Raw genomic sequence first — 24,426 nt, forward strand, 5'->3', positions numbered from 1 at the left:
TGGGGCTTGAAGATGGACTATTTATGTGTCATCAACATCTTGGCACACCAAGGCACCTCCGGTCATCATCACTACATAATTATGGTTCGCCTTCAGCGGCATCCAACCGTTTTAAGCCCTGGATGTGAACTCTACCATAGGAGCCAGCTGGACAGATCAAAGGCATGAGGCTTCCATTCATAACTGAATGTATTAATGCCCTGATCTACCATTGATGACAGCGGGCTTCTCATGAACGAGGGATGAGTGAAGAAAGAAAAGCTGGATTTTGACTCACCTGCAGACTTTATAGCAGTTGTGGGCTTTCTCTACCAACTCAGCCCTGGAGAAAGTCGATTTTTTATCTCTAACACATCTATAACACAAACCAAGTTTGTTTGTTTTTTGGAGAATATAAAAGGGAGTCCTACCAATATGCAGAGAGCCTGACCTTGCCTGTGGGGCAGATTTAACTTCTACCCCCAGACATATCCCTTCCTCTTTATTACCTCCCATGTTGCTGAATGGCTACTGATCACTTCTCTTGCAAAAGGTTATGGTTGCCGTGGAAGGCAAATGGAACACGGGCTCGACCCAAGGTGACTTGGATCCAGAACCGCCTTGATGTAAGGAGTGTACATCTGTGCCACATCCCCCCAAGTCAACCCTCTGATTCTGGGCCACAGGACCCATATAGGCTAACTGCCACACACTCAACTTTTCTCCCACTGATTTCACCTTCTTCCCTCTCTTCAGCGCAACCATCCTACCAGAGGTGGGATCCAGCAGGTTCTCACCAGTTCCCGAGAGGGGGTTACTAATTATTTGTGTGTGCCGAGAGGGGGTTACTAATTGGGTCTGCTTTTCCGTTAGAAATTCCATTAGGTCCAAAAATCATAAAGTCCTGTTGTTTCCTATGTGGCTGGTTAGCAAAGGTCGAAAACGGGATCATTCTCCCTGTTGGGCTGTTTTAAAAACATGTTTTAGAAATATGGCAAAGTTCCTTGTTTAAGGAAAGTATCCTTCTCTTGATTTCCAGAAACAAAATTAAGTATTTGAAAGTATTAAGTATTTGACAGGCGGTCAATTAGAGGAGAAGTAGTTGTTTCTGTTGGCAATAGACGATAGGACTTGCTATAATGAGTTTAAATTATGGACAGAAAGATACCAGCTGGAAATTAGGAACTTTTTGTTTACAGTAAGAGTTTTTTACAGTAACAGAGAAATTATTAACGCCTCACCCCCGGAATGCCTGGCCACGCCCCCGTCGTGCCCCGCCCAGCCCCATTGGTGCTACGCCACTGTTTGAATCCCACCACCATGGGAACCTGTTACTAAAATTTTTGGATCCCACCACTGCATCCTACCCTGGAAGAAGAGGAGGAAGAGGAGGACAAGAGAAGGAAGAGGAGTTTGGATTTATGCCCTGCCTTTCTCTCCTGTGAGGAAACTCAAAGGGGCTTACCTTTTTCCTTACCTTTTTCCTTCCTCATGCCACAGGAGGTGGTGATGGCCACTAACCTGGATAGGTTTTAAAAGGGCTTGGACAAATTTCTGGAGGAGAAGTCGATCTATGGCTACCAATCTTGATCCTTCTTGATCTGAGGTTGCAAATGCCTTAGCAGACCAGGTGCTCAGGAGCAGCAGCAGCAGCAGGCCATTGCTTTCACATCCTGCACGTGAGCTCCCAAAGGCACCTGGTGGGCCACTGCGAGCAGCAGAGTGCTGGACTAGATGGACTCTGGTCTGATCCAGCAGGCTTGTTCTTATGTTCTCCCAATAACAGACGCCTTGTGATGAAGGTGGGGCTGAGAGAGTTCTGAGAGAACTGTGACTAGCCCAAGGTCACCCAGCAAGAATGTAGGAGTGGGGAAACAAAACCAGTGCACCAGATAAGAGTGCTCATGTGGAGGAGTGGGGAATCAAATCCAGTTCTCCAGATTAGAGTCCACCTGCTCTTAACTACTTTATCATGCTGGTCAGTTTATATGGGTCCTTCAGCCCCCAGAATCAACTTCCCGGGGTCAGAAGGGACGGCTTGGAGGGGGTGGATGAGGCAAAGATCTGAAACCACCAGTACTTTCCACTGACAGGCTGCTGGTTCTCACTTGGCGAGCTTTTTCTTATCCTCTTCATTTCAAAAGCATCGACTTACTCTTTCCGCTCCATCACCTGACCCGGCACAAAAGAGTTTTCTGCTCTTGTTTCACAGCTTCAGATATCTTCCTCTGCCTCCATTTCTCATGCTCTGGTATGCTTCCCACATTTGGATTGTTCACTCTATGCTCTGTCTTTTCAATGTCAGGCAAGCTTTTTGATTTGAAATGGAGACCTTCCACTTCTCCTCCTTCCTGACATTTTTCCTGTACTCTCCCAACACCTCCCCTGCATTTAAAAAAAAAAGTTTGACAGCACAGCAATCTTTGCTTTTAAAAAATCTGCAGAAGTTAACAGCCTCAGAATGTTGGAACTAGCCCTACCTGCCCACACAAAGCTGTACTGGCAGCCCAAATGCACCTTGCAAATCAAACTAGCTCTCTGGCAGTCTTCAAATAATTTCCATGGCCTGTTTATCCTTGATTACGGACTGCTAGAATCTGTTGATTCTCAGTTGATGCAGGAGTATCGACGGATTGCTTGCCTGCCATGCCAACGTCTGAAGCTGATGAAATGCAGCTGGACGGCACGCCACGGGGGTCCTGCTCCTCAGAGCCAACATGGCACCTGTTCACTCCAACACCATCCTTCCTTCCTGAAGAGCTGCTTCTCAAAATGTCAGAAAGAGTCTTTTGGCAACTAGACCAGCGTTCCCAGTTCAGGGCACCTGCCAAGCCCTAGAAGAGAATATCTCCTGCTGGCTTTCTCATTTGTTTCAGGATTTTTATCTTTGGGCTTGAATCACCCATTAGCACTTCTTCCTGATGCCTGTACCAGCTGGCACTTGAACTGAGAGTTTCCTGTTTTTTGTGTGTGTGCAACGGTGAATAGAAGAATGTCAGAAGAGCTCTGCTGGATCAGACCAGGAGCCCATCTAGTCCAGCATCTTGTGTAAGACCAGACCAGTCAACCAGTTGCTCTGGAAGGCCTACAACAGGGCATAGAGGCCAAGGCCTTCCCTTGATAAGAGCCCTGTTGGATTAGACCAGTGAGGGTCCATCTAGTCCAGCATCCTGTCTCACACAGTGGCCAACCAGTTCCTCTAGTGCAGCGGTTCTCAACCTTCCTAAAGCCACAACCCTTTAATACAGTTCCTCATGTTGTGGTGACCCCCCAACCCTAACATTTATCCATTTTACAGATGGAGAACACTGATGCAGAGAGTTTTAGGCGACCCCTGTGAAAGGGTCATTCGACCCCCAAAGGGGTCGCGACCCTCAGGTTGAAAACCGCTGCTCTAGGCCAAAAACAGGGCATAGAGGCCAAGGGCTCCCCGTGACGTTGCCTCTCAGCAGCCATGTTCAGAGGTTTGCTGCCTCTGAACGTGGATGTTCTCTTTAGTTACCATGGCTAGTAGCCACTGATAGACCTCTCCTCCATGAATCTGTCTATCTGTGCCTGTGGCCATCACTATGTCTTCTTACAAAGAACAATTTGGGATTGCAGAGCAAAGGAAGGAGGGGAAGTATTATCTTCTCAAACCCAACCCTCCAGACGCACTGGCACCCGTGCCGATAACTCTCTTTCAGCCTAATCTGCCTTGCAGTGTTGCTGTGGGGTCGAAGTCGAGGAGGAGAGAACCACGTATGCTGAAATATGAAACACGTTCTCCCAAGAACTTTCAGCCCAAGCCTATTGAAAATACTGTTTGTCTCCTGTGCAAGTCTACATGGGAGTAAGCCCCACCAAATGCAGTGAGTCCTGCTCCTGAAACACGCGCAGGATCAGGCTGGTTAGAAGAGAAAGTCCAAGTTTTTCCCCTTTAGCACTGCTCTTGGTCTTCAAATTCTGCTTCTGTTTGCTGCCCAGCTCACCATCTGAAGCAGAGTTTCCCATTTTTAATTTGCAATCACCTCTCAAAACGTTTCCACCTATTGAAAAATAATAATTTGATTTTCAGAACTGTGAGCTGATTTTCAGAACTGTGGGTGACAAGCGGCACTGGCTGCCTCAGAGAACAGACACCTCAGATAACAAGGGCTGACGTGATAAGACGGCTGGGTAATTACAGGATTTCTGGGCATTTTCAGATCATTTTCAGTTCATTTTCAGATCAAGGAAAGAAGAGCCAGTAACCATCAAGGCAAGCTGGAATTCCTCACCTTTCAACCTTCTGAGCTAGTGGGCGTGAGGAACCTGAAGCTAGGAAAAAAATAGTCTCAAGTAAGATCAAGATATGGCGTGGAATTTCTTAAAGCTGAGGTTTGCAGGTTCATTTCACGTGAGTCTTCCCTGCAGGGTTTCTCAAAAGACAAAATGTAAACCACCCAGAAAACACAAAAATGTAAACTGCTCAGAGAACTTGTGGCTATGGGCAATATAAAAATGAAATCAATCAATCAGCAATGATTTGCATATAGTTAAAAGCCTACACAATTGCAGTCAAAAGCCTCGACAATCTCAAGTTCAGATTAGACGGGGTTAGACAGATTCATGAAGGGAACGTCATTAATCACTACCCATTCTGGTGTCTGAAGAGAACTTCCAACGCCCAGTGCCAGACTGAAGGCCTCAGCCCCTATGCCCTGTGTTTGAGGGCATCTGGTTGGCCACTGTGTGAAACAGGATGCTGGACTTAGATGGACCACTGGCCTGATCCACCAGTTGCCCACGTATAGCAGCAGACCTCATGTTGGATGGTCCCTTGGCACATGTTTAAATAACTGCCTTTCCCACATTTAAGCACAATGCTGTAAGATCACTAATTCCTGTGTTTTACAGCAGGAAATGCACATCTAAATATGCACTCACTGCTCACAGTTGCTGGTGCAATGGATGAATTCTGTCAAAGTGTGGATCAGCTTTTGTTTAAACCAGTTCCTGCAGAGGAGCCAAGATTCTCAATCTATGTACACATATTGCACAAGAGTGGGGAAGACCAATATTGCTAAAGGTTCCACCGTCCCCTCACCCCACACTCTGCCTAAAGACATCAGCACCTCTCCAACTTCTCTTCCTGATTACACTTCACTTCCTATCTTTCACAAGTGCAAGGTCTACTTCTCAAGAACTAAGAACTCCACACACAATCTCAGCTGCTTGTGTTTTTCATTTGCAAGAAGAGAACAAGTGAACTGACACATCCTCATGTTCACTTGTCACACAGTTCAGTGGCGTCTCATGGAACTTATCGGCCTGCCAGATTGAGGGGAAAGGACAAGATAGAGATTGGAGTTCAAAATACAAACACCGCTGAGTCAACGAACGGACCACCCTTCCCAACAGAACAAATATAGCTGGGAGAGGAGCTGCGTACAGAAATCTTGGTGGAGTTCTCCTGGGATTTTTACAATGATAAGGTGAGTTCTATCCAAGATAACCTCCCCCAGGAAATCAGGGGCCTTCCTTCTGACTCTTTCCTTCTGTTTTCAACCATGAAATGTTACCAATATGTTTATGATTGCCCCTAAAATATTCAGGAATAAGGTCTTCCTCCAGCACACCATGAATCTGTGTTGTTCAGACTAGTGTCAGAGGGCTGATATACGGATATTCTCAGCTGAAATGAGCAGCTGAATCTGGTAGCTTCCTGGTTTCATCCAAACCAATGACAAAATAAATACTGCCACTGAGCATAGAGAGATTCTGTCTATTATGAAATGTTGAGGACAAACAACAGGCGATGAATGTCTTCTTCATTGCCTGGGAATAGCTCAGGGGAATATCGTACGATGGTCACTGAAACGCTTTATGATTTAGCCTGCAATATCTCTTAGATTCTTCTCTGGAACTCTCCCAAGTTAACATTTAAGTGCAGGCAAAGTTTGGATGGAAATTCTGATGAATTTTCTCTCCCCTTATAAACTGGTGCTCAAGTTACGTTACTTAAGGCTTTCGCGGCCGGAACCACTATTGTGGGTTTTCTGGGTTGTATGGCCGTGTTCCAGTAGTATTTTCTCTCCTGACGTTTTGCCTGCATCTGTGGCAGCCACAGAGGGAGGTCTGTTACTGTGTCTAGTGTAACAGACTTCCCTATGTGGTACACCTCTGAAGATGCCAGCCACAGATGCAGGCGAAACGTTAGGAACAAGATCCACCAGACCACGGCCACACAGCCCGAAAAACCCACCAGAACCAAGGATGGAATTGTTTGGGTGTTAAGGAGTAGATTGTTATCCAGGTTGTTATTTATTGTTGTTGTGGCTTTATGCCTAATAAAGGTTTACTGTTGTTGTGGATATGGTCAGGTACTCTTCTGCAAGTTGAGAAGGACATGTGAAATCTAAATAAATGGGAGAAAATGTAAAGAAGCCTGGTTCAGAAATCAGCGTGAGCTAGCCATCCGTTACACTAACCTCTCCCTTTTTCTTTCCCACAGGATTTGTCTTTTCTTGGCATTTTGCCATGTGGTGTTCAGTGACATCGTCCAACTACAGAAGATGTATGGGAGGATTGCATCTCCTGATTTTCCAAACATCTACCCCAACAGCAAGGAGAGGACATGGAACATCACCGTGCCCGACGGTTACACCATTCGCATCTACTTTACCCACTTCAACGTCGAGTTGTCTTACCAGTGTGAATATGACTACGTGAAGGTAGCTGTTATGAGATAAGCAGGGTGTTTCATGTGGTCGTCTGAACAAGCAGTGTAGAAATATGCTAAACAGAAAAATAAATTACTGAGTTCCCCTACACCACCACCAACCTTCTACCTGCATTACAGATGCAGTCTGGAGGGAAGGTCTTGGCTACCCTGTGTGGTCATGAGAGCACAGACACAGAGGAAGCCCCAGGAGACAAGACGTTCCACTCGTTTGACAACAACCTCGCAGTGACCTTCCGATCGGACTACTCAAATGAGAAGGGGTTCACTGGCTTTGAGGCTTTCTACGCTGCTGAAGGTAAGAGACGCAAGATGGCTTTCTCTTTTCAGGCATGCTGACACACACACACACACACACACGCTCTCGTCTAGATCTTGTTGCATGTGAGTCGTCCGCAGTGCAGATGGCACAAACAGATTCTGGCCCTCAACCAATGTGGGTTAGCATGTTGACCTATGCTTTAGAAAATAGTTTTGAGTTCTATCCTTCATTAGATCACTTTGGTGGGGCTGATTTTTATTTGGGTTTTATTATATGGATGGGTATTTTTTTTAATTCATTAACCCATCTTGCGAATATTTAAAATGTGACAGAAAACTAATATACGTAATCATATAATAATAATTTGAACTTCCTAGATTTAGGATCCATTTACAAAGTGGGGTTTGCCACCAAAAATCAATGTATTTAAATGCATTATTAATCCTTTTTAAGGAACATGAACCAGATTTCAGTGTTATGCCTTCAAATATCACACTATCAACTTTGGTACTGTGCTTGCAGCAACACCTTTTGTATAAATTCTGCCCCCTCTCCTCTCCCCCAATAGCTTCATTCAGTGGTGGGATTCAGCCGGTTCACACCACTTCGGCAGAAATGGTTGTTAAAACAGTGCTTGTAAACAACCAGTTGTTAAATTATTTGAATCCCACCACCGGAATTGGTTGTTACATTTTTTTAATCCCACCACTGCCTTCATCTCATTTTCGGCAAGAAAAATTTAACCTTCTCTCCCTTGCCCCTCCCTCAGATATTGACGAGTGTCAACAGCCAATCAGCAGTGAGCCAGCTTGCGATCATCATTGCCACAATTACCTGGGTGGTTTTTATTGCAGCTGTGAAATTGGCTACGTGCTGCACAGAAACAAGAGAACCTGCACAGGTGAGTCTGCTCCATGAAAAATGGCAACAGTGGTTTCAGAGGAGAATATCAAGCAGTACTGAATTCAGCATCCTTGACATCTCAGGTTTTATCCCCTCTCCTTCTCCCTCACCCAAGAAAGACCCACGCTCCTACTCCTTATGGCTTTCGTTATAAGTTCAAAACATTTTGAGTGGTGTTAACATCTCTGGAGGTTAGAGATGGGGCCCAGAGGCATCCTGAAATCTGGGATGTGAGGTCAGACTCCTGCGTTGCTCTTGGTGATTAACAGATGCAAAATTATGTAAAAGGATAAAACAAATGTGAATAAAATGCAAATTTCTGTCAGGAGTGGAATTTCAGAATACCCCAGCCCAGAATGTCATTTCTTTTAGCACAGACTAAAACCTCTGGACACCAGTTAAAACCAGGCTTGCACGCAGAATGCTAGCGGTTACTTTAGCTTGATGTGGAAGGAAGATAGCACCCCATTTTGGACTCTGTGTGTGGACTTATGCTTCTAACATGTATCAGTCTAAAGAATGGTGGGAATTTTAGCTTGGTACAAATTCTGTTATAGTGCCACTCATTGAACTACGATTCCCAGGGTGCTTTGGGGAGAAGGACCTTAAACTAGTATAAGTCTCCGCCGGGACTGAATCATACATGTGTGATTGTTTGTTTTGGCACTCCCTCTGGAAGGCAGATATTCACTCGCCTTTTTTCTGTCCCTCTCTTCTCCCTCCTTTATTTTCCAGCATGAAATAAACATAATCGCTTCTTCGCAGCTTAGGGAAAGATGGAGATAGAAGCACCAACATGCCATGCTGAGCCGCCCATTGCTTCCGCTGCAGTCATACTGAGGGCTATGCTTGATCGGTGGCGAGCTTGCTTCTTTCCCCTGCATTCTAGTCCACCTCCTGCAATGAATAAAAATGGCCTTTTTTTTCTGCTTCTCCCCCGCTTTATGGAGTCTGCAACTTTTTAACATTGCAGCTCCACCAGTAAAGTGAACTACCGATAAAGTGAACTACTACCCCAGCTGGGTAACAGTGCTGTTTTGTGAGGCCTTGGGAGGGAGGGAAGTGCAGCCATAGAATCACAGATAAGAATTGTGCCATAACTTGGGTCAACAGCCTCAAAATTAGGATCAGATTGGAAGAGGGTTACCTGCACGCTCTGTTTCGTTCTGTGTTCCTAAGGGGGGGGGGATGGATGGATGGGATTTATGGCGTGCCTCAGTTCCCAAGGTTAGCACTGAAGGATCTAAGTCAGGGATGATGAACACTGGACAGGGTTCTGATTAGCTATGGGATTCATGGCATTCCCACCAGCCCCTGCCAGAATGGCCAAGTGGCAGGTGCTGATGGGAATTGTAGTCCATGAACATCTGGAGAGCTGCAGGTTGCAGACCCCTGCTTCTGGGGAGTCTAATTAGAGGCGACACTGGGACATCCATAAGGGTGGAAAATAGCAGTCAGGCAGGATGAAGGGCAGGGAATTGGTTTATTTTATTTTATTTATTTAATTTGATTTTTATACCGCCCCATCCCCAAAGGGCTCTTGGAATTGTAGCTCTTTTAGCTCTTCCCCTTCTAACAGAGGCCTGCCAACTGAGACAATCACCCTCATGCTTCCTTACTAAGAAGTCGTTGGGTGCCTTCCTTCCTTCCTAGGCTAACTGTGGGACTAGAAGAGACAATCCGATTTCCAGTCAGTGAGGCTCTCATCAGGCCCTATGCAGATGCTATTTTTATTTAAAAACTGTTGGGAAGGTCTGACTCATGAAACCTTCTGCTGGAACAAATTTTGTTAGTTTTATGTATTCGTTTTATTTTGCTGCTGCAGACTAAGACAGCTACTCATCTGGGAAGGTCCTTGACTGGATTTCCTCATTGTGACATCTAACTAAGCCCTGATTCGCTTGTGCATAATCACTGCTTAGTGCAAGAGCAGGGCAGGCCTCTGTCGAAGGAGTTTGTCATAATTTCCCTAATATTCGCCTTGCTGTCACCAGATATAATCCGGCAGCAGTCAGTATGTTCCACACAGGATCTAAAAACATGACAGATATAACTCTTTTGTATGCCGGGGGGGGGGGGGGGGGGGCCCCAAAGATTGTGTTTGCACACAAATTTTCCAGTTTTTCAAATCCTTAACAGACATTCTAAGTCCTATGTATTGTCGAAGGCTTTCACAGCCAGAATCACTGGGGAGTTGTGTGGTTTCTGAGATGTATGGCCATGTTCTAGTAGCATTTTCTTCTGATGTTTTGTCTGCAACTGTAGCTGGCATCTTCAGAGGATCTGATGGTAGTAAAGCAAATGGAATATACATATCTGTGGAATGTCCAAGCAAACGGTTCTTCCTCCCACCCTGGACATTCCACAGGTATATACACTCCACTTGCTTTACTCCCATCAGATCCTCTGAAGATGCCAGCCACAGATGCAGGCGAAACGTCAGGAGAAAATGCTACTAGAACACGGCCATACAGTCCAGAAACCACACAACACCCCATGCTAAGTCCTGTTCTCACAGAGAACTGATTCAGGGGTATGAAAACCTACTTCCCTACGGCTGCCCCCCTCCCTCAACCCCTGCCAGATAACATTTGAATCCAGAAATTGTGCATAGGGAACGTGTTGCATCAATACCCAACTAAGAGGAAGAGCAACCTATGAATGGAAAGAAATGGGACATGGTTCAAGGGCTTAAGGGGAACAATAAAGGGCTGGCGTTAGCATACCCTGAGGTGGGGCAGCTGCCATGGCCCATGGATTCTGCCAGTTCCCACAGCTGCTGACTCCCTAGTCACATATTTCCTCTGATGCCTGCACTAAACCCTTCCAGCGCCAGTTTGTGCGTGCTTCGTCACCTGTCCTCCCAGCCGCACAAGCAGCCTGGCGCTGCTGGAGATGGGCATGCAGGCGGTGCACAGAACATCAGCACTCCCGGAGGCCTGGACAGTGAGGCTTCTAGTGTGGGCACTTGTGACTGTAGGGCTTACAGGTGGGCAAAAGAAGGATGTGCACGCATATGGGGCATATGGGTGGGTGGGGAAGATTAACAGTCTACTCATGCACACACCCCTCCCCAAACCTGGAATTGGCCCCTCCTCATACACAGAGAAAACACCACGTTCAGGTTTTTGGTTGGTTCTGTGATAACTTTTTGCATACATGGGGTTTTTTTAAAAGCATAGAGTTTTTTTAATGCATCTGCATACAATCGCCCTCTACCTGTACTTTAAAATGCTAAAGCCGTGGAAGTTCCCCTTTCATTTCCATGCCTTTCAGTTGCTCAGTAGCACAATTTACAACCTACTCCTAGTTTCAGACCTAATGATTCAGCTATCAGGAGTTCACTAGTTGAGAGGGACTCATTTCCCCAAGTTCAAATCGCTAGTGGGCAGCGCACTGGACCTCAAATAAAAATATAGACCTAGGCGTAATTGAACACTCTCCTGGTGCCCCTAAAGCCCAGACGGAGTTTACAGCCAAGGGCTTCATGAAAAATGATCCCATTCTGCTAGTGCAAGCCATTTTTTGAATTTTTTATAGATTACTGTTGCTCGCAGATCTGTGAAATAAAAATACAGACCTTAATAAAAGCAGTTCCCTGTGGTCACATATACAGAGATATTAAATGGCAAAGAAGAACCTGTTCTAAAATGTTCCATTGTTATGACCACAACTGGAACATTTGTTCTCAATAGCCACAGTACCAGCCCATCCTCCCCCACCCCCACTGTCCCCTCTCAGCTAATACATCATTGGTGACAAAGGAGTGCTGGATAAAACAAGGCAAGACTAAACATCATAAGAAGCTCAGAAGGACAAAAGTTTATTGTATATAGCCATTGGCCATTACAAATTTGGTTAAAGGGATATATAATACTCCAAAGGCAAATACAATACAAATATATGTGCTATACACTGACAAGTTGAGGCCACTTGTGTGTCCCGGTATTATCAGTCGGCCTCCCTACAACCACCAGTGCCCGGTAATTCTTTTTTATTCTTCTTGACTCTGCCCATGCTGATAGTTTAAAGGAGAGTTACACCTGAGCTGAACCAGGTAGTTTTTCATAGGCTCAAATTTGTTTTTGTGTTTTTAATGTGTTTTAATTGTTTGCGTGCCTGATTTCGGTCAGGATATAAATTTAATAAAATAAATAAATGAACATAAATAATAACACAGAAGATGGAACAGCAAACCGGCTACTTAGTTGGGAGAAGAGTGGGATGGAAAAATAGGCCCCTATCTGATTGAGACCAGGGCCCTGCAGAACCTAAATAGTTTCTGCAGTGCCTGTAAGACGGAGCTGTTTCACAGGGTTTTCCCTACTGGCCAGCTGGGTCAGTAAGTTACATCATTCGTTGGCCTCCTGTGGGGGGAGGGAGTGCTAAACTGAGCCGCCATCTGGAGCTTGAGTGGTTTAACTAGTTTGTTTTAAACCGTTTGTTTTAATTTATTTATTGAAATTTTAATGAATTGCCTAGTTGTTGTGGCTGCCCAGGAATGGGTGGGGTAAAAACAAACAGACAAATAAGAAAAGGAGGAAAATCAATCAAGTGTCCCTTTTTTCCTTCTGTCCAAGTTTAGACTGGAAAGCAAACACTGTCCAAGTTTAGACTGGAAAGCAAAAGGGGCAGATGAAGAAAAGTGGAGTGAAGCCTCGAAAGCGAAGCGCTTTTCAGATATTGAGTCATCTGTAATGGCAAAAAAATATATATATTCCAAGCGTGGATTTCAAGGGTTTATCCTCCCCCTAAAATTAGTTTAGAAGGAAATGTGCTGCTGTGAACTTCCACTGACAGTGAGCAACACCTAGTCCCAGTTAGCACCAACAACGTCAAGAAGCAAAGGTCAAGAAGCAAAGACTCCCCCACCCCCGCCCCTGACACTCAGAAACCGACTGATTCGGCCTGTTGTCAGGAGAAGCTGTGGCTCCAAGTGTGCCCAGCAAGAGTTCAGCTGGATTTTGCCAAATGAAGAAAAATTCCACTTCTACATGTCTAATAACCAAGGGAGCAGTCAAGGAATGGCTCACAACTTGGACATTTCAGAAAGGAAAGAGGCAGGTGAATATGATCTGAACTGTACCATGGCCTGAACATATAAATGGAAGGCTTTTATTTAGTTCTAAGCTGTGATGGAATAGTACTGTAAAACTAGCAGAGTCACAAGCAGAGTCACACCTACATGGTAAAAAGGATTTTTCGGATGGGGAAACCAAATGGCACTTCAAAGCCTTTGAGGACCACAAGGCAAGATGGGAAGTTTTCTTGGAGAGTAAGAGAACAAAGGCAAGGTGACTCTATCATGGGCTAGGCATCTATCATGGGCTAGGCATTTCTTAGCTGGATGTCCCGAAGAGATCCATAAGACTATGTTCAGCTGAGCTATTTCTCTGATTGCATTTATGTTTTATTTCTTTGTTTTGAACTTTTACAATAAATCTTTGAGAAATCAGCTAGTCTGGAATCATTAGGAGGGAAAAGAACCCGAGATCGAGGTGAGACACAGACGCGCAGTAGGGTTTGCAGCAGTAAACAGTCTGAAACAGGAATTGGCCATTTCTGGCCCCCTGACCAAGCAAGGGACAGACTACGTTCTTCTGTGGAACAGCAAGAGCTGAGATTCAACAAATGAGTGACAGAATGTGCCAATGGCATATAAAAGTGTGAATAGGAAATTGGGGGGGGGGGGGGGGTTCATCCTTTTGTATAATATCAGAACTTGGGGTCACCTGATAGAAACTGACTAGCTGTAAACTGAAGTCCTCTTTCACCTAACATATCATTCACTCATAGGATGTACTGTCACATAATGTAGGTAGGTAGCAATAGCCTCTAGCAATAGCCAATTGGCCATGCTGGCAGGGGCTGATGGGAATTGTAGTCCATGAACTCCCTGCAGACCCCTGGATTAGACCAAATCAGGGAAAACAAATCCATCAACAGCTGCTCGGTGATAAATGGAACCTCCACATCCAGAGGCCGTATGTTCCTGAATACGGATGCTAAGCACATTTGTAAGGAATACTGAACAGCATAGTTTTGCCAGGAAGCTTTTAGACTGTTGGCGACTATTTTTACTATTTATTGAATGGATAGCAATTTTTGCTACCTGTAAGCTGTTGAACAAATACAAGAAAAATATTGTAATATTTAATATTTGAGTAACACATTCATTGAGTTTTCTTAAACTGAACAGGTATTCCCCTACTTGGCCACCTTCCTTTGCATTAAAAAATGATTAGAATGTTGGACTGAGTATACAGGCATATCCCTAGAGGGCTGGTGCAATTTGGAGAACTCCTTTAAGGAAATAAAAACTTAGCACATTTGCATTCCTGAAGATAACTGTGCTCTCCCCCTTCCTTTCAGCTGGCTGTCTAAAAAAGGTACTGACAGCAAGATCTGGAGAATTCTCCAGCCCAAATTACCCCAACCCGTATCCCAAACTCTCACAGTGCAGTTACAGCATTCAAGTGGAAGAAGGCTTCATGGTCGTGCTGGAATTTGTGGAGAACTTTGAAGTGGAAACCCATCCAGAAGTGCCATGCCCCTACGACATCCTCAAGGTCAGTTGGATTTGCATTCCAGGTCTGTCTTTCTAGCATCTGTACAGCCCAGGCATCTTCTAGCCATTGGACACTCGTATCAACTACTGAAACAGACTGGAATCCACAGGTTCTAAGTGTGTGTGTGTGTGTGTACACATACACAGCATACTCTGCCCAATATTACTTGTGCATGTTCAGATCTTTTAATAAACTGGTACAGTGGTTACAGCGGACCAGACTAAGACTAGGGATACGTCAGTGTTATTTAATGGACAAAATCAAGTGGTCTGTGATTCAGCCATTCCCATGCTATAAACTGAATGGTCACAGGCAAGTCACTATCTCTTTTTTTTTTTCACACACAAAGCCTTTATTGGCATCATACAGTAAAACAATTTGTAACCAGAAACGTTTTAAAACCAGAATAACATAGTTACAACTCAAATAACCATCATTTAGTATAAAAATCTCCCTTAGCAGATGTGCCAATTATATCCAACAGAAACTTGGCAACTAATTCAGAAAAATCCTGATTTGATCCATCCAGGAAATACTTTATCCTTTGATCATCTGTCATATCTACATTAAAAGATGTAAACAATGGTCGATACTTATACCTTAAGCATTCCCTATTTGGACAGTGAAACATGATATGCTCTAGTGTTTCTACTTGTATGCTGTTGCAAGGGCATAATCTTTCGGTCTTTGGTATTTTTTGGAATCGACCCTCGAGTAGAGCAGATGGCAAAATATTGAATCTTGCTAAAGAGAATGCACGTCTCAATCTAAAATTAATCATATAAAGTAAATAATGAGACATACAACCCTTTGCTTCAACTAGTGATTGATTTAGAGGTGAGCAAGTTGAATTTGCTGCTATTAAAGATCTTTGATAATCCCATTCAAGGAATTTTTCTTTTAACAATTTTTTTTGCCTCTAAATAAGATAACATTGATATTTCATCCATAGATATGCCAATTTCTGTAATCTTATCAACTATTTTATCATGCCAGCTTGAAGTGTTAAGTTCAGAGAGCAATAAGCATGTGAAACTGCCTGGCTTGGAATGATGGTGGATTTTTAACCAGTATATAGTTGCTCTAATCCAAGCCAAGGTAGTTAAGGAACATAGGCCTAGTTCAATGCGTAAGGCTGCATAAGACACACAATTGGGGAAACCCATAATCCTATGCAGAAATTTAGAGTGTAGAGTGTTTAGACTGGTGTTTTGGGCTAAGAAAAGGACTGGAAAGCCATAGAGTAGCAAGTCACTATCTCTCAGTTCTTATCCCATCCCGTTTTCATTATATAAAAACCAGAGATTGGCCACTGTTGGCCCCCCGATCAAGCAAGAGATAGATTTTCTTCTGAGGAACAGTGAGAGCTTGGATTCAAGAATGAGTGACTATAGGTGCCTAGAGGCTTAGTATAGAGATGAACAGTTTCTTCTTTTTGTATTATACTAGAACCTGGGGTCCTGCCCCCTTAGCCTAACCCACTGAATAGCCCTGTTGTGAGAATAGCAAAAAGAGTGGGAAGCCGGGTATGACAGTGAGTATGTGAGCACAGTGCCTGCAGAACACAAAAAATATTTGGAAGGGAAGACGGGATCACACCAGCTGGATTTACTTGATAGATCTCTGTTATTCAGGTCTAGTCGGTGGTGCCAACCAGAAACAGTCATGTCCCTTCCATCTGCTCCCTTAAGGATCGCACTTATCTTGATAAATCCTTTGATTTGATTTTGCAGTTGTCTGTTGCTCTGAGTCACTGAGCAGAATTTCTTAAATCAGTTATCCTCCTCCTTCAAGGAAATCAGTCACTTTGCCATCTAACTGGCCTTGGGATTCATTACCTGACTCAAGAAGAGAAACTGGGTTTTAATACCCCACTTTTCTCTAGTCTAGAGCCTCAAAGTGGCTACAACTGCCTTCTCTCTCACACACACACACACACAGCACCCTGAGAGTTGGGGGGAAATTGTGATTTGCCCACAATCACCCCGCAGGCGTTCAAGTGGAGGAATGGAAAATCAAACCCAGTTCTCCAGATTAGAGTCCACTCTACCACCCTGGCTCACAACCTGCCATATTTGCTTTTCTAGTTTTATTTTTATATGAGCATTTAAATCCACCCCCGGCCCCAGTGGCCACTGGATTTCAAAATGAACTGGGAGGTCCCAACTCAAAACCCAGCTGAGGAATTTTGAAAGAAGACAAAAAAGAGCTTCAATAAAGGACACAAAATTTTTCAGGAAGCTTCCGTACATACACTTAAGAGCTTTGAGGGCATTTTAAAAATACTTAATCTAACAATGCTCCTTAATAGCCTCGAATTATTCACCATAACATAGTGGGGTGACCAACTTATGGCACTCCAGATGTTCATGGACTGCAATTCCCATGGCCAATTGGCCATGCTGGCAGGGGTTGATGGGAATTGCAGTCCATGAACATCTGGAGCGCCATAGGTTGGTCACCACGACATAGACCCTCCTTCCTCATCTAGTTCAGCCCTACCTAATGCCCAGGGAGGAAGTTGCTGGAATACACTGTCCAAAACCAAGTTTATAGCTGTTGACCTGAAGCCAACAAGTGGTTACTATTATACATTTCATTTTTTTTCTCACGAAAAAAAATTATATGGGTGAATTATCTTCTTTCCTAATGTAGTTAATCATTTAACTATTTTCTTCTCTTCCCTTCAGATTAAGACACCCAAGGAAGAATATGGCCCGTTCTGTGGGGACAGTCTCCCGCCAGTCACTGAAACACACAGCCACATGGTGGATGTCCAGTTCACCACAGATCAGTCTGGAGTTCATGCTGGATGGAAAATCAAATACACAACTAGAGGCAGGTCATTTTGAATGTGCAGTGGGGGCAGCACTGGAACTCAGATCTCGGGCTCCCCTCTCGTTTGCAGAATGGGGTGACAGAATGAGATGGTTAGATTGTCACACATTAGACCACAGGTGTCAAACTCGTGGCCCTCCAGATGTTATGGACTACAGGTGTCAAACTCGTGGCCCTCCAGATGTTATGGACTACCATTCTGGCAGGGGATGATGGGAACTGTAGTCCATAACATCTGGAGGGCCACGAGTTTGACACCTCTGCAGGTCTGGTACACCATGCCCCCCCCCAAAAGCCCTCGCAAGTCAAAAATAAAACAGGGGACCACAAAACTTCAGAGCTACAGGACTCTAAGGTGGCCAGAGCCTTCCTTCCCCAACTGACAAGATAGTGGAGGTTTAAATTGCCCCTCACTAGCCCATATTGAGTTTGCATCTTTGCTTCCTCATTATCCCAACAGGATTCCAGATGCTGCTTTGCCCAAATATGGGCAAATCTAATATGGTTTTAAGAAGAAGGTCAGAGGTGTCTGGCGGTGTTCCTTTTCTGAAGACAGTGTTAGGGTGATCATTCTAGAGTCAAGAGAGCCTTGTGTGAGACTGTAGGATGCATTTCAGTGTATAAGATCCACAAAACCGCCTCTGGAAGGAACTACTGGAATCCAGGTTGGAAAAAAAAAGTAAAGGAAGTGACAGAAACTTTGAAGAAGACTGAGAAATGCTGCTCTAAAGGAATTCTTAGCATCCTCTCTGAACAAGAGGTCTCAGGATTCTAGGGGCAAGCTACGACAACGGAACCAATCTGTTTGTAATGTGAATAGGAGGGCCACACAATCTGCTAGCAGCCTGCCATGTTCAAGCTACAAAACTATCATCATTCTATTCCCATGACAAACAAAACACAGGGGAAAGAAGGCCAGTGGTTTTTGGTGTGCATACAGATATCTGGGTCCACTTTCTCAAATAATATTTGTCTCTGCAGCTTTGCCGTGTCCCATCCTTCAAGCGCCACCCCATGGACAGATCCATCCAATACAAGAAGAATATATCATGAAAGATTCCTATAGTCTTTCTTGCGATGTTGGCTATACAATCTTGGAAGTAGGTAAATCTAAAGCGCCTAGGTTTTTTTTCCTCATCATTGCCTCTCAAATATATTTGTAGACTGTGAATTTACTGAATGTGCCAAAGCATTCATTCTGGAAATTTCTTTCTCTCAGAACTCTTGCCACCACCCAGCACACATTAATCTACCCAGCAGGCAAACAATTTCAGCCTCGAGTGGAGATGGGAGAAAGATCTATGGCCAGACAAGGAGACCTTCTTGGATATATCCAGAACTAAGTGCATTTAACATGTAAAAAGTATTTTTAACTCCGCACAATATCAGGAGAGAGAGGCTTTCCTGATGAACAGTTACATTTGAACGGTTATTTTCTCAAAGGTGCCCCATGTTCCAAAAAGCATGGTAAAACTTGGGACTGGGACAGGGGTCTGCAACCTGTGGCTCTCCAGATGTTCATGGACTACAATTCCCATCAGCCCCTGCCAGCATGGCCAATTGGCAGACCCCTGGATTAGGAGGTGGTTCCCATCTTAAAACAGCTGCCTCTGGAGGCACTGGAGGGGAACATGAGCTGTGAGTGTCCAGGCCCAACATCCCTATTTTTCTCCCAAGTGTCCACGCTCTCACCCCAGCACCTGCGCAGCTGTCGGGAAGGCAGCTAATCAGCTGCAAATAAGTTCCGCCACCACCATGAGCTAGTGACCATCACCCCTTTCTCCACAACTGGCTTGCTCTCCTCCTGGCTTTCTCACCTGGACAGTTGAGTCTCATGCTGAGAGGAGAGAAGGCAGGCAGGCAAGAATGGATGAACATATGTTGGGAGCGTTTTGATTGCGTGTTCCTGCATGGCAGGGGGTTGGACTTGATGGCCCTTGGGGTCTATTCCAAATCTATGATTCTATGAAGTTCCTTCCCCTTTCCCCTCACTTCAGATACATAAGGATGGGCTAAGGTTCAGCAGCAGCGGAGAGAGATTCGTAATTAGATACTTAATAGGTGAATCTGACATGACTGTGTGGGGTCTGTCAGGGTGATGCACGGGACATGCAAGAGTCCTGTGGCTCTTCTGATGAACAATACGTGGGAATACAGCGCTCTGGAAGCCTTTGGTATAGAAGTTTGATTTCCGGCCCTTCTCAGCTCCAGAAATAACTGGCTTCTTCACCTAACAGTCATTGTTATTGATAACCAGCAGCAAATGCACATTTACAGACTGTACTAACCATTTTTCCCCACCGAGGAACATCCATTTGGACTGTCAGCCCCATGATTGTTTTCAAGGGAAAAACATGAACGGATTTGTTTTCCTCTCTGCTTCCCCCACCCCACAGAATGAGCTGATTGTGGAATCCTTCACAGCGACATGTCAGAAGGACGGATCCTGGAACAAGCCAATGGCTCAGTGTACCAGTATGTCAGTACTAACAGACCTTTGGGGAAGGGGGAACCTCTGCGCTTGTGATAGCCGGCTGATTACCAGTTTAATCATTTCTTGTGGGGGATCCATATTGTTTGACACAGTGACGCGTTTTCATTCCAGAAAAAGTAGGAAGCGTGGGAGATGGTTAATGCATGTTTGAGCTGAAGTGGAATGGAACGCGCTTTAATGGGAATGTTTTTAGTGGTGGCTCAGAGAAACAGGCTTCGTGGTAAGACAACCTGAGGCACGACAACACTCCTGCCTTCAGTGCCTTTATTAGCTGTATGGCAGTCAGAAGCTCAACCTGTGCAGTTTTTCCTGGCATGGGAGCACAACTGACAGGGAAGATCGCTTCTCAGGTTTCTATTTGTCACATCTGGTAAAGAAGCCGGAGCCTCGATGGAAGGAATAAAAGAGGAAAAAAATAAGCTCCCACTAGAAGTACAAAGAAAGTGGTGTTGTCTGAGGGCTACAATCCCATCATTTAAAAGCCAAAAGTTACTATCTGCTATTAGGCCTGTAATTTCTTGAAGGCTTGGCAGGGCAAGTCCTCTTGCTCCGAGCTCTCAACCTCCCCCTGGGTTCTCACCTACTTGCTCATCATTATCTTGAAATGTATCGACTGAGACCCAGTTTCAGATTCCGTTTGCAGTCCACTTCGACAGCAATGTCGATGGCTGACGAGCAGCGCACAGCTGGACGTAGTTGTCTGCACAGCTGAGATCACAATCAGTTACACAGCCTGCACACCCCCATTTTGTTTCATTCCCTCATAAACCCTTATCAATCTCAACATCCAAGCACCAGACTCACACTCCCAGTTCCTCACACTCCAAGATTCCTACCATAAGCCAAAAGAGCCACACAGATAAAAGTGAATATTCAGATTCCTTCAATTTGTTCAGGATTCAGTGTTCCAGATAGCCTAGGAACCTACAATTCCCATCAGCCTCTGTCAGCATGGCCAATTGGCCATGCTGGTAGGGGCTGATGGGAATTGTAGTTCCTGAACATCTGGAGAGCCGCAGGTTCCCTACCCCTGACCTAGTCACATTTTGCACCAACCTGCAATGTAGTAAGGGCAACTGTCTCTAGGTAAATGAAATTAGGCAAATTCATGGAGCATACGCTCACTGGCAGCTATTTGGACTCAACTAAATCTTCACCATCAGAGGATGTAAACCTTTCAATACCAGTTGCTCGGATGTATCAACAGAAGGTTAAGTCTCTTTGCCCTTTCTTGATGCACCTGGCTGGCCTTTGCATATTAGATAGGCCACTGGCATGATCCAGCAAGGCTTTCTTAAGTTGCAGTACCAATGAGCAGAGTTTCCAAAGTGGGTTGGGGTCGGGGGTGGGATAACCTTATCCCAGTGGTGAATTCCAAAACAGCTTTATGTACACAGTGCTTTGGATGCTCCAAAGAGCTACTGGGACACTAGTGACAACTTTGATATGCTAGCAAAATTGTCTGCATTAGCACAAGGCCATACTGCTCAATCTGTTGCCATCCAACTTCACCATAAATATTTCTGTGTTAGAAGAACTGCTTATGCGGAATTTTACAGGAACAAGCTGCCAAATCGTTGGTTTTTAAGACATACATGCTCAGAATTTCATGAAGTCCACTGGCTTGTCTCAGACTCCAAAGTCCACAAGCACAATGCTGATGCACAGCCTGCACTGATGCTCCAGTTGTGAACATGACTATTTCAATCTGCTTTGGAGAGGATGCACATACCCCACTGCAAAACACAGGAACACCGGACACTTCTCCTTCCTCCATTTGGCACTAGTGTCAAACTGAAAGTCCATCTGCAGTAGGCCTGAATGCCTGGCAAATATCTATGGCAAAGGATGAATGTGCAAATATATGCTATTACCAGCAGGACACCATGTTGAATCATGGTAGGGAAGGCCTCCTGAACACCAGGGCACTTCTTCAAGACTTCTCTCACCCAGTCTTGTATTGTATTTTTTCAACTATTGCTCCCTTTTTTCAGTTGTTGACTGTGGGCCACCAGAGGACACAGCCAATGGGATAGTTGCGTATGTCACACAAGCAGCTGTCAACTTTTACCAAGCAGAAATTGAATATCATTGCGAGAATTCCTTCTATGAGCTAAAAGCAGGAAGTTCTGGTAAGAGGATACTTTCATGGATGCTGCACACTTAAGTGGAAACTTTTATCAAAGTGATACTTGCTTCCAATTCAATCCCCACAGCACCTAGCTGCAAGAATGTCACGTCGAGTTAAGTCATATCCCTTTGGTAAAAATGATGCTTTCTTAATGGCAGACAATTTGAGAAGGATGAAAATGATTATGTTCTCCAAGCTCCTTGGACAAAACGGAGCACACTAAGGTGGCCAATTTTAACTGCTGGGTGGTAATGAGATGTAGGGAGGCCACAGACGTGACTCAAGAAGTGCCGTTTGCATTAGGGGTCCTGTGAGTCGAGAGGGAGATGATAGTCACATGATGTGCACACCGAGGACACAAACAGCAAGAAGGCAGACGTGCAACGAGGGGCTAGATCTCACACTGATTTGCAGAAACCAGCCAGAATTTGGGGCACTGCTTTGCAATTATGATGCTTACTGAATTTTTACACAGGTCACTACTGGTGTGCCCATGATGGCTACTGGAGAGATTCCAATGGAAAGCGAGCACCTCCTCTCTGTGAGCCAGGTAAGGTACAGAACAGTTAGAAAACAGGTAAGCCAGCCAAAGCCGCCTGCTTCATCAGTTTTGTTACAAATGACCAGAACACTGGTTAACAGGAATAATATGCCAATACTACAGTTAAATGCGAGACTTAAAATACCCAAGGGTGATCCTTTATGCAGCCTTCCATGTGACTGTCTTCCATAGAATCGTAGGATTGGAATCAGGATTAGACGAACTGCTTCATCCTTCTCCCACAACTCAGAAACAACAGTAGAACTCACGGCCACTGATGAATAGTAGATTCAGGACAGCCAAACAATAACATCACACAACAGTTAAATCATGTAACGTTGGCCACTAGTTTAGACTGCTGGGGGGGGGGGGTGTCACATAAACTCATGAAAGACAGGTTTAGCCAGATGAATTATAATTTCACTAACTCATCCAACAGCAATCCTACAGTTACACCCTTCTAAGCCAAAATGCTAAGCCAATCACTCTGAATCTAACAAAGTAAGCTTTGACTTGGGAAAGCTTACACTCTTGGAAAAAATCTGTTGGCTTCTTAAGTGCAACTGGACTTGAATTTTGCCCACTAGACTTAAACGGATGCAGTTCTATTTAGGATTGCACTTTTAGTAGCCACTAATATACTGAAGTGTTGACAAACCTCCATGTTGCACATGCTTCTACAAAACAGCAAGTAAACCCCTCTTAGGATGTTATTAAATGTTGTTGGGGTGGGGGATGATATATTTGAATACTCCAGATCACACTTCATACTTACAAACTGCAGTCCCAAACAGGTTAGACAAGGGGCCTCCTACCTGATATGCAAACTTCCAATGGGGGAGGACTGACAATGAGCGTTCTTTGTTTTATGGGTGGGCGTGGTAAGAGAGAGAATCTGGCTGCCAGCCCCCAGCCTAACTTGAAATATTTAGGCCTTGGTTTGGAAATGTAACTTTTAACAAAAACCTAACATTACCATTATTTCTTCAGTCTGTGGTGTCCAATATGCAAAACCTCTGAGACGCATATATGGTGGAAAGAGGGCAAAACATGGGCAGTTCCCATGGCAAGTTCTGATTGTCGACAGACAAGGAGTAACAGGAGGTGGAGCTCTTTTGTACGATAACTGGATTTTAACAGCCGCGCACGTCATTACCAATCCAGCAGATGCATCCTCCCTGACTCTGAAAATGGGTTTGGTGAACAAACGAGCTACTCATCACCAGCAAGCGGAGGCAGAATCCGTTTTTGTTCATGAAGGATATGTGAATGACGGCATCAACTTCAACCATGACATTGCTCTGATCAAACTGATGCACCCAGTTCCCATTAACGCAAACGTCACTCCCATTTGCTTGCCAGGAAAGGAAAGTAGATTCCATGTCAACAGAAGTGATACTGGATCAGTGGCTGGCTGGGGAAAAACAGAGAAGGAAAGGCCTTCCCTTTTTCTGCTGTACACAGAGCTAGATGTTATTGATCCGGAGAAGTGCAGAGCAGCATATGAAAACAAGAGTGTTGACGGAAAGTCACTCGTATTGACGGAAAACATGTTTTGTGCTGGCTATGACCAAGGGGGAAAAGATTCTTGCAGTGGAGACAGTGGTGGGGCATTAGCCTTTTTTGATTCTCAGAGCAGGAGATGGTATGCGGGTGGCATCGTCTCTTGGGGTGTGGAATGTGGATCTGCACAACTATATGGCGTGTACACTAAAGTGGCCAACTACATCTCGTGGATTGAAAACATAATTGTACATAATTCTTGACTGTGACTTGCAGGATGCTCCATTTCAATAAAAAGAATTCAAAGACTTCCGCTAGATATTTAAATACATAAAGCAGCTTGTCTCTGCAGTACTGCTACTCAAAGTATGGCCCCTTCTAAGCCCAATGAAGTCAATGGGCTTAGGAGGATATAAATCTGCTCAGGATAGAAAATTAAGTACATGTACTTGGGAGTGAGGCCAACTGATCAGAGATTTTATTCCGAGGCCCGGTTCACATAC

The 24,426-nt window shown here is 44.6% G+C and overlaps 1 protein-coding gene across 2 annotated transcripts; it reads left to right on the forward strand.

The window, feature by feature from the left end:
* Nucleotides 1-5,384: 5,384 nt before the first annotated feature.
* Nucleotides 5,385-24,231, forward strand: MASP2 (MBL associated serine protease 2). 2 transcript variants are annotated; one of them, XM_048518778.1, is made up of 11 exons: nucleotides 5,385-5,435; nucleotides 6,455-6,674; nucleotides 6,803-6,980; nucleotides 7,714-7,845; nucleotides 14,220-14,416; nucleotides 17,107-17,254; nucleotides 18,236-18,354; nucleotides 19,651-19,729; nucleotides 21,743-21,880; nucleotides 22,355-22,429; nucleotides 23,411-24,231. In XM_048518778.1, exons 1-11 carry the CDS (start codon nucleotides 5,428-5,430, stop codon nucleotides 24,184-24,186), a joined length of 2,070 nt encoding a protein of 689 aa, XP_048374735.1. In that variant the 5' UTR covers nucleotides 5,385-5,427; the 3' UTR covers nucleotides 24,187-24,231. The 2 variants fall into 2 exon arrangements, with proteins under 2 accessions (XP_048374735.1, XP_048374736.1); XM_048518779.1 differs by lacking the exons at nucleotides 14,220-14,416; nucleotides 17,107-17,254; nucleotides 18,236-18,354; ... (2 more) ...; nucleotides 22,355-22,429; nucleotides 23,411-24,231 and adding an exon at nucleotides 8,583-8,648.
* Nucleotides 24,232-24,426: the final 195 nt, after the last annotated feature.

This window comes from Sphaerodactylus townsendi, linkage group LG16, assembly GCF_021028975.2.
Source record: "Sphaerodactylus townsendi isolate TG3544 linkage group LG16, MPM_Stown_v2.3, whole genome shotgun sequence".
Lineage (NCBI taxonomy): Eukaryota > Metazoa > Chordata > Lepidosauria > Squamata > Sphaerodactylidae > Sphaerodactylus > Sphaerodactylus townsendi.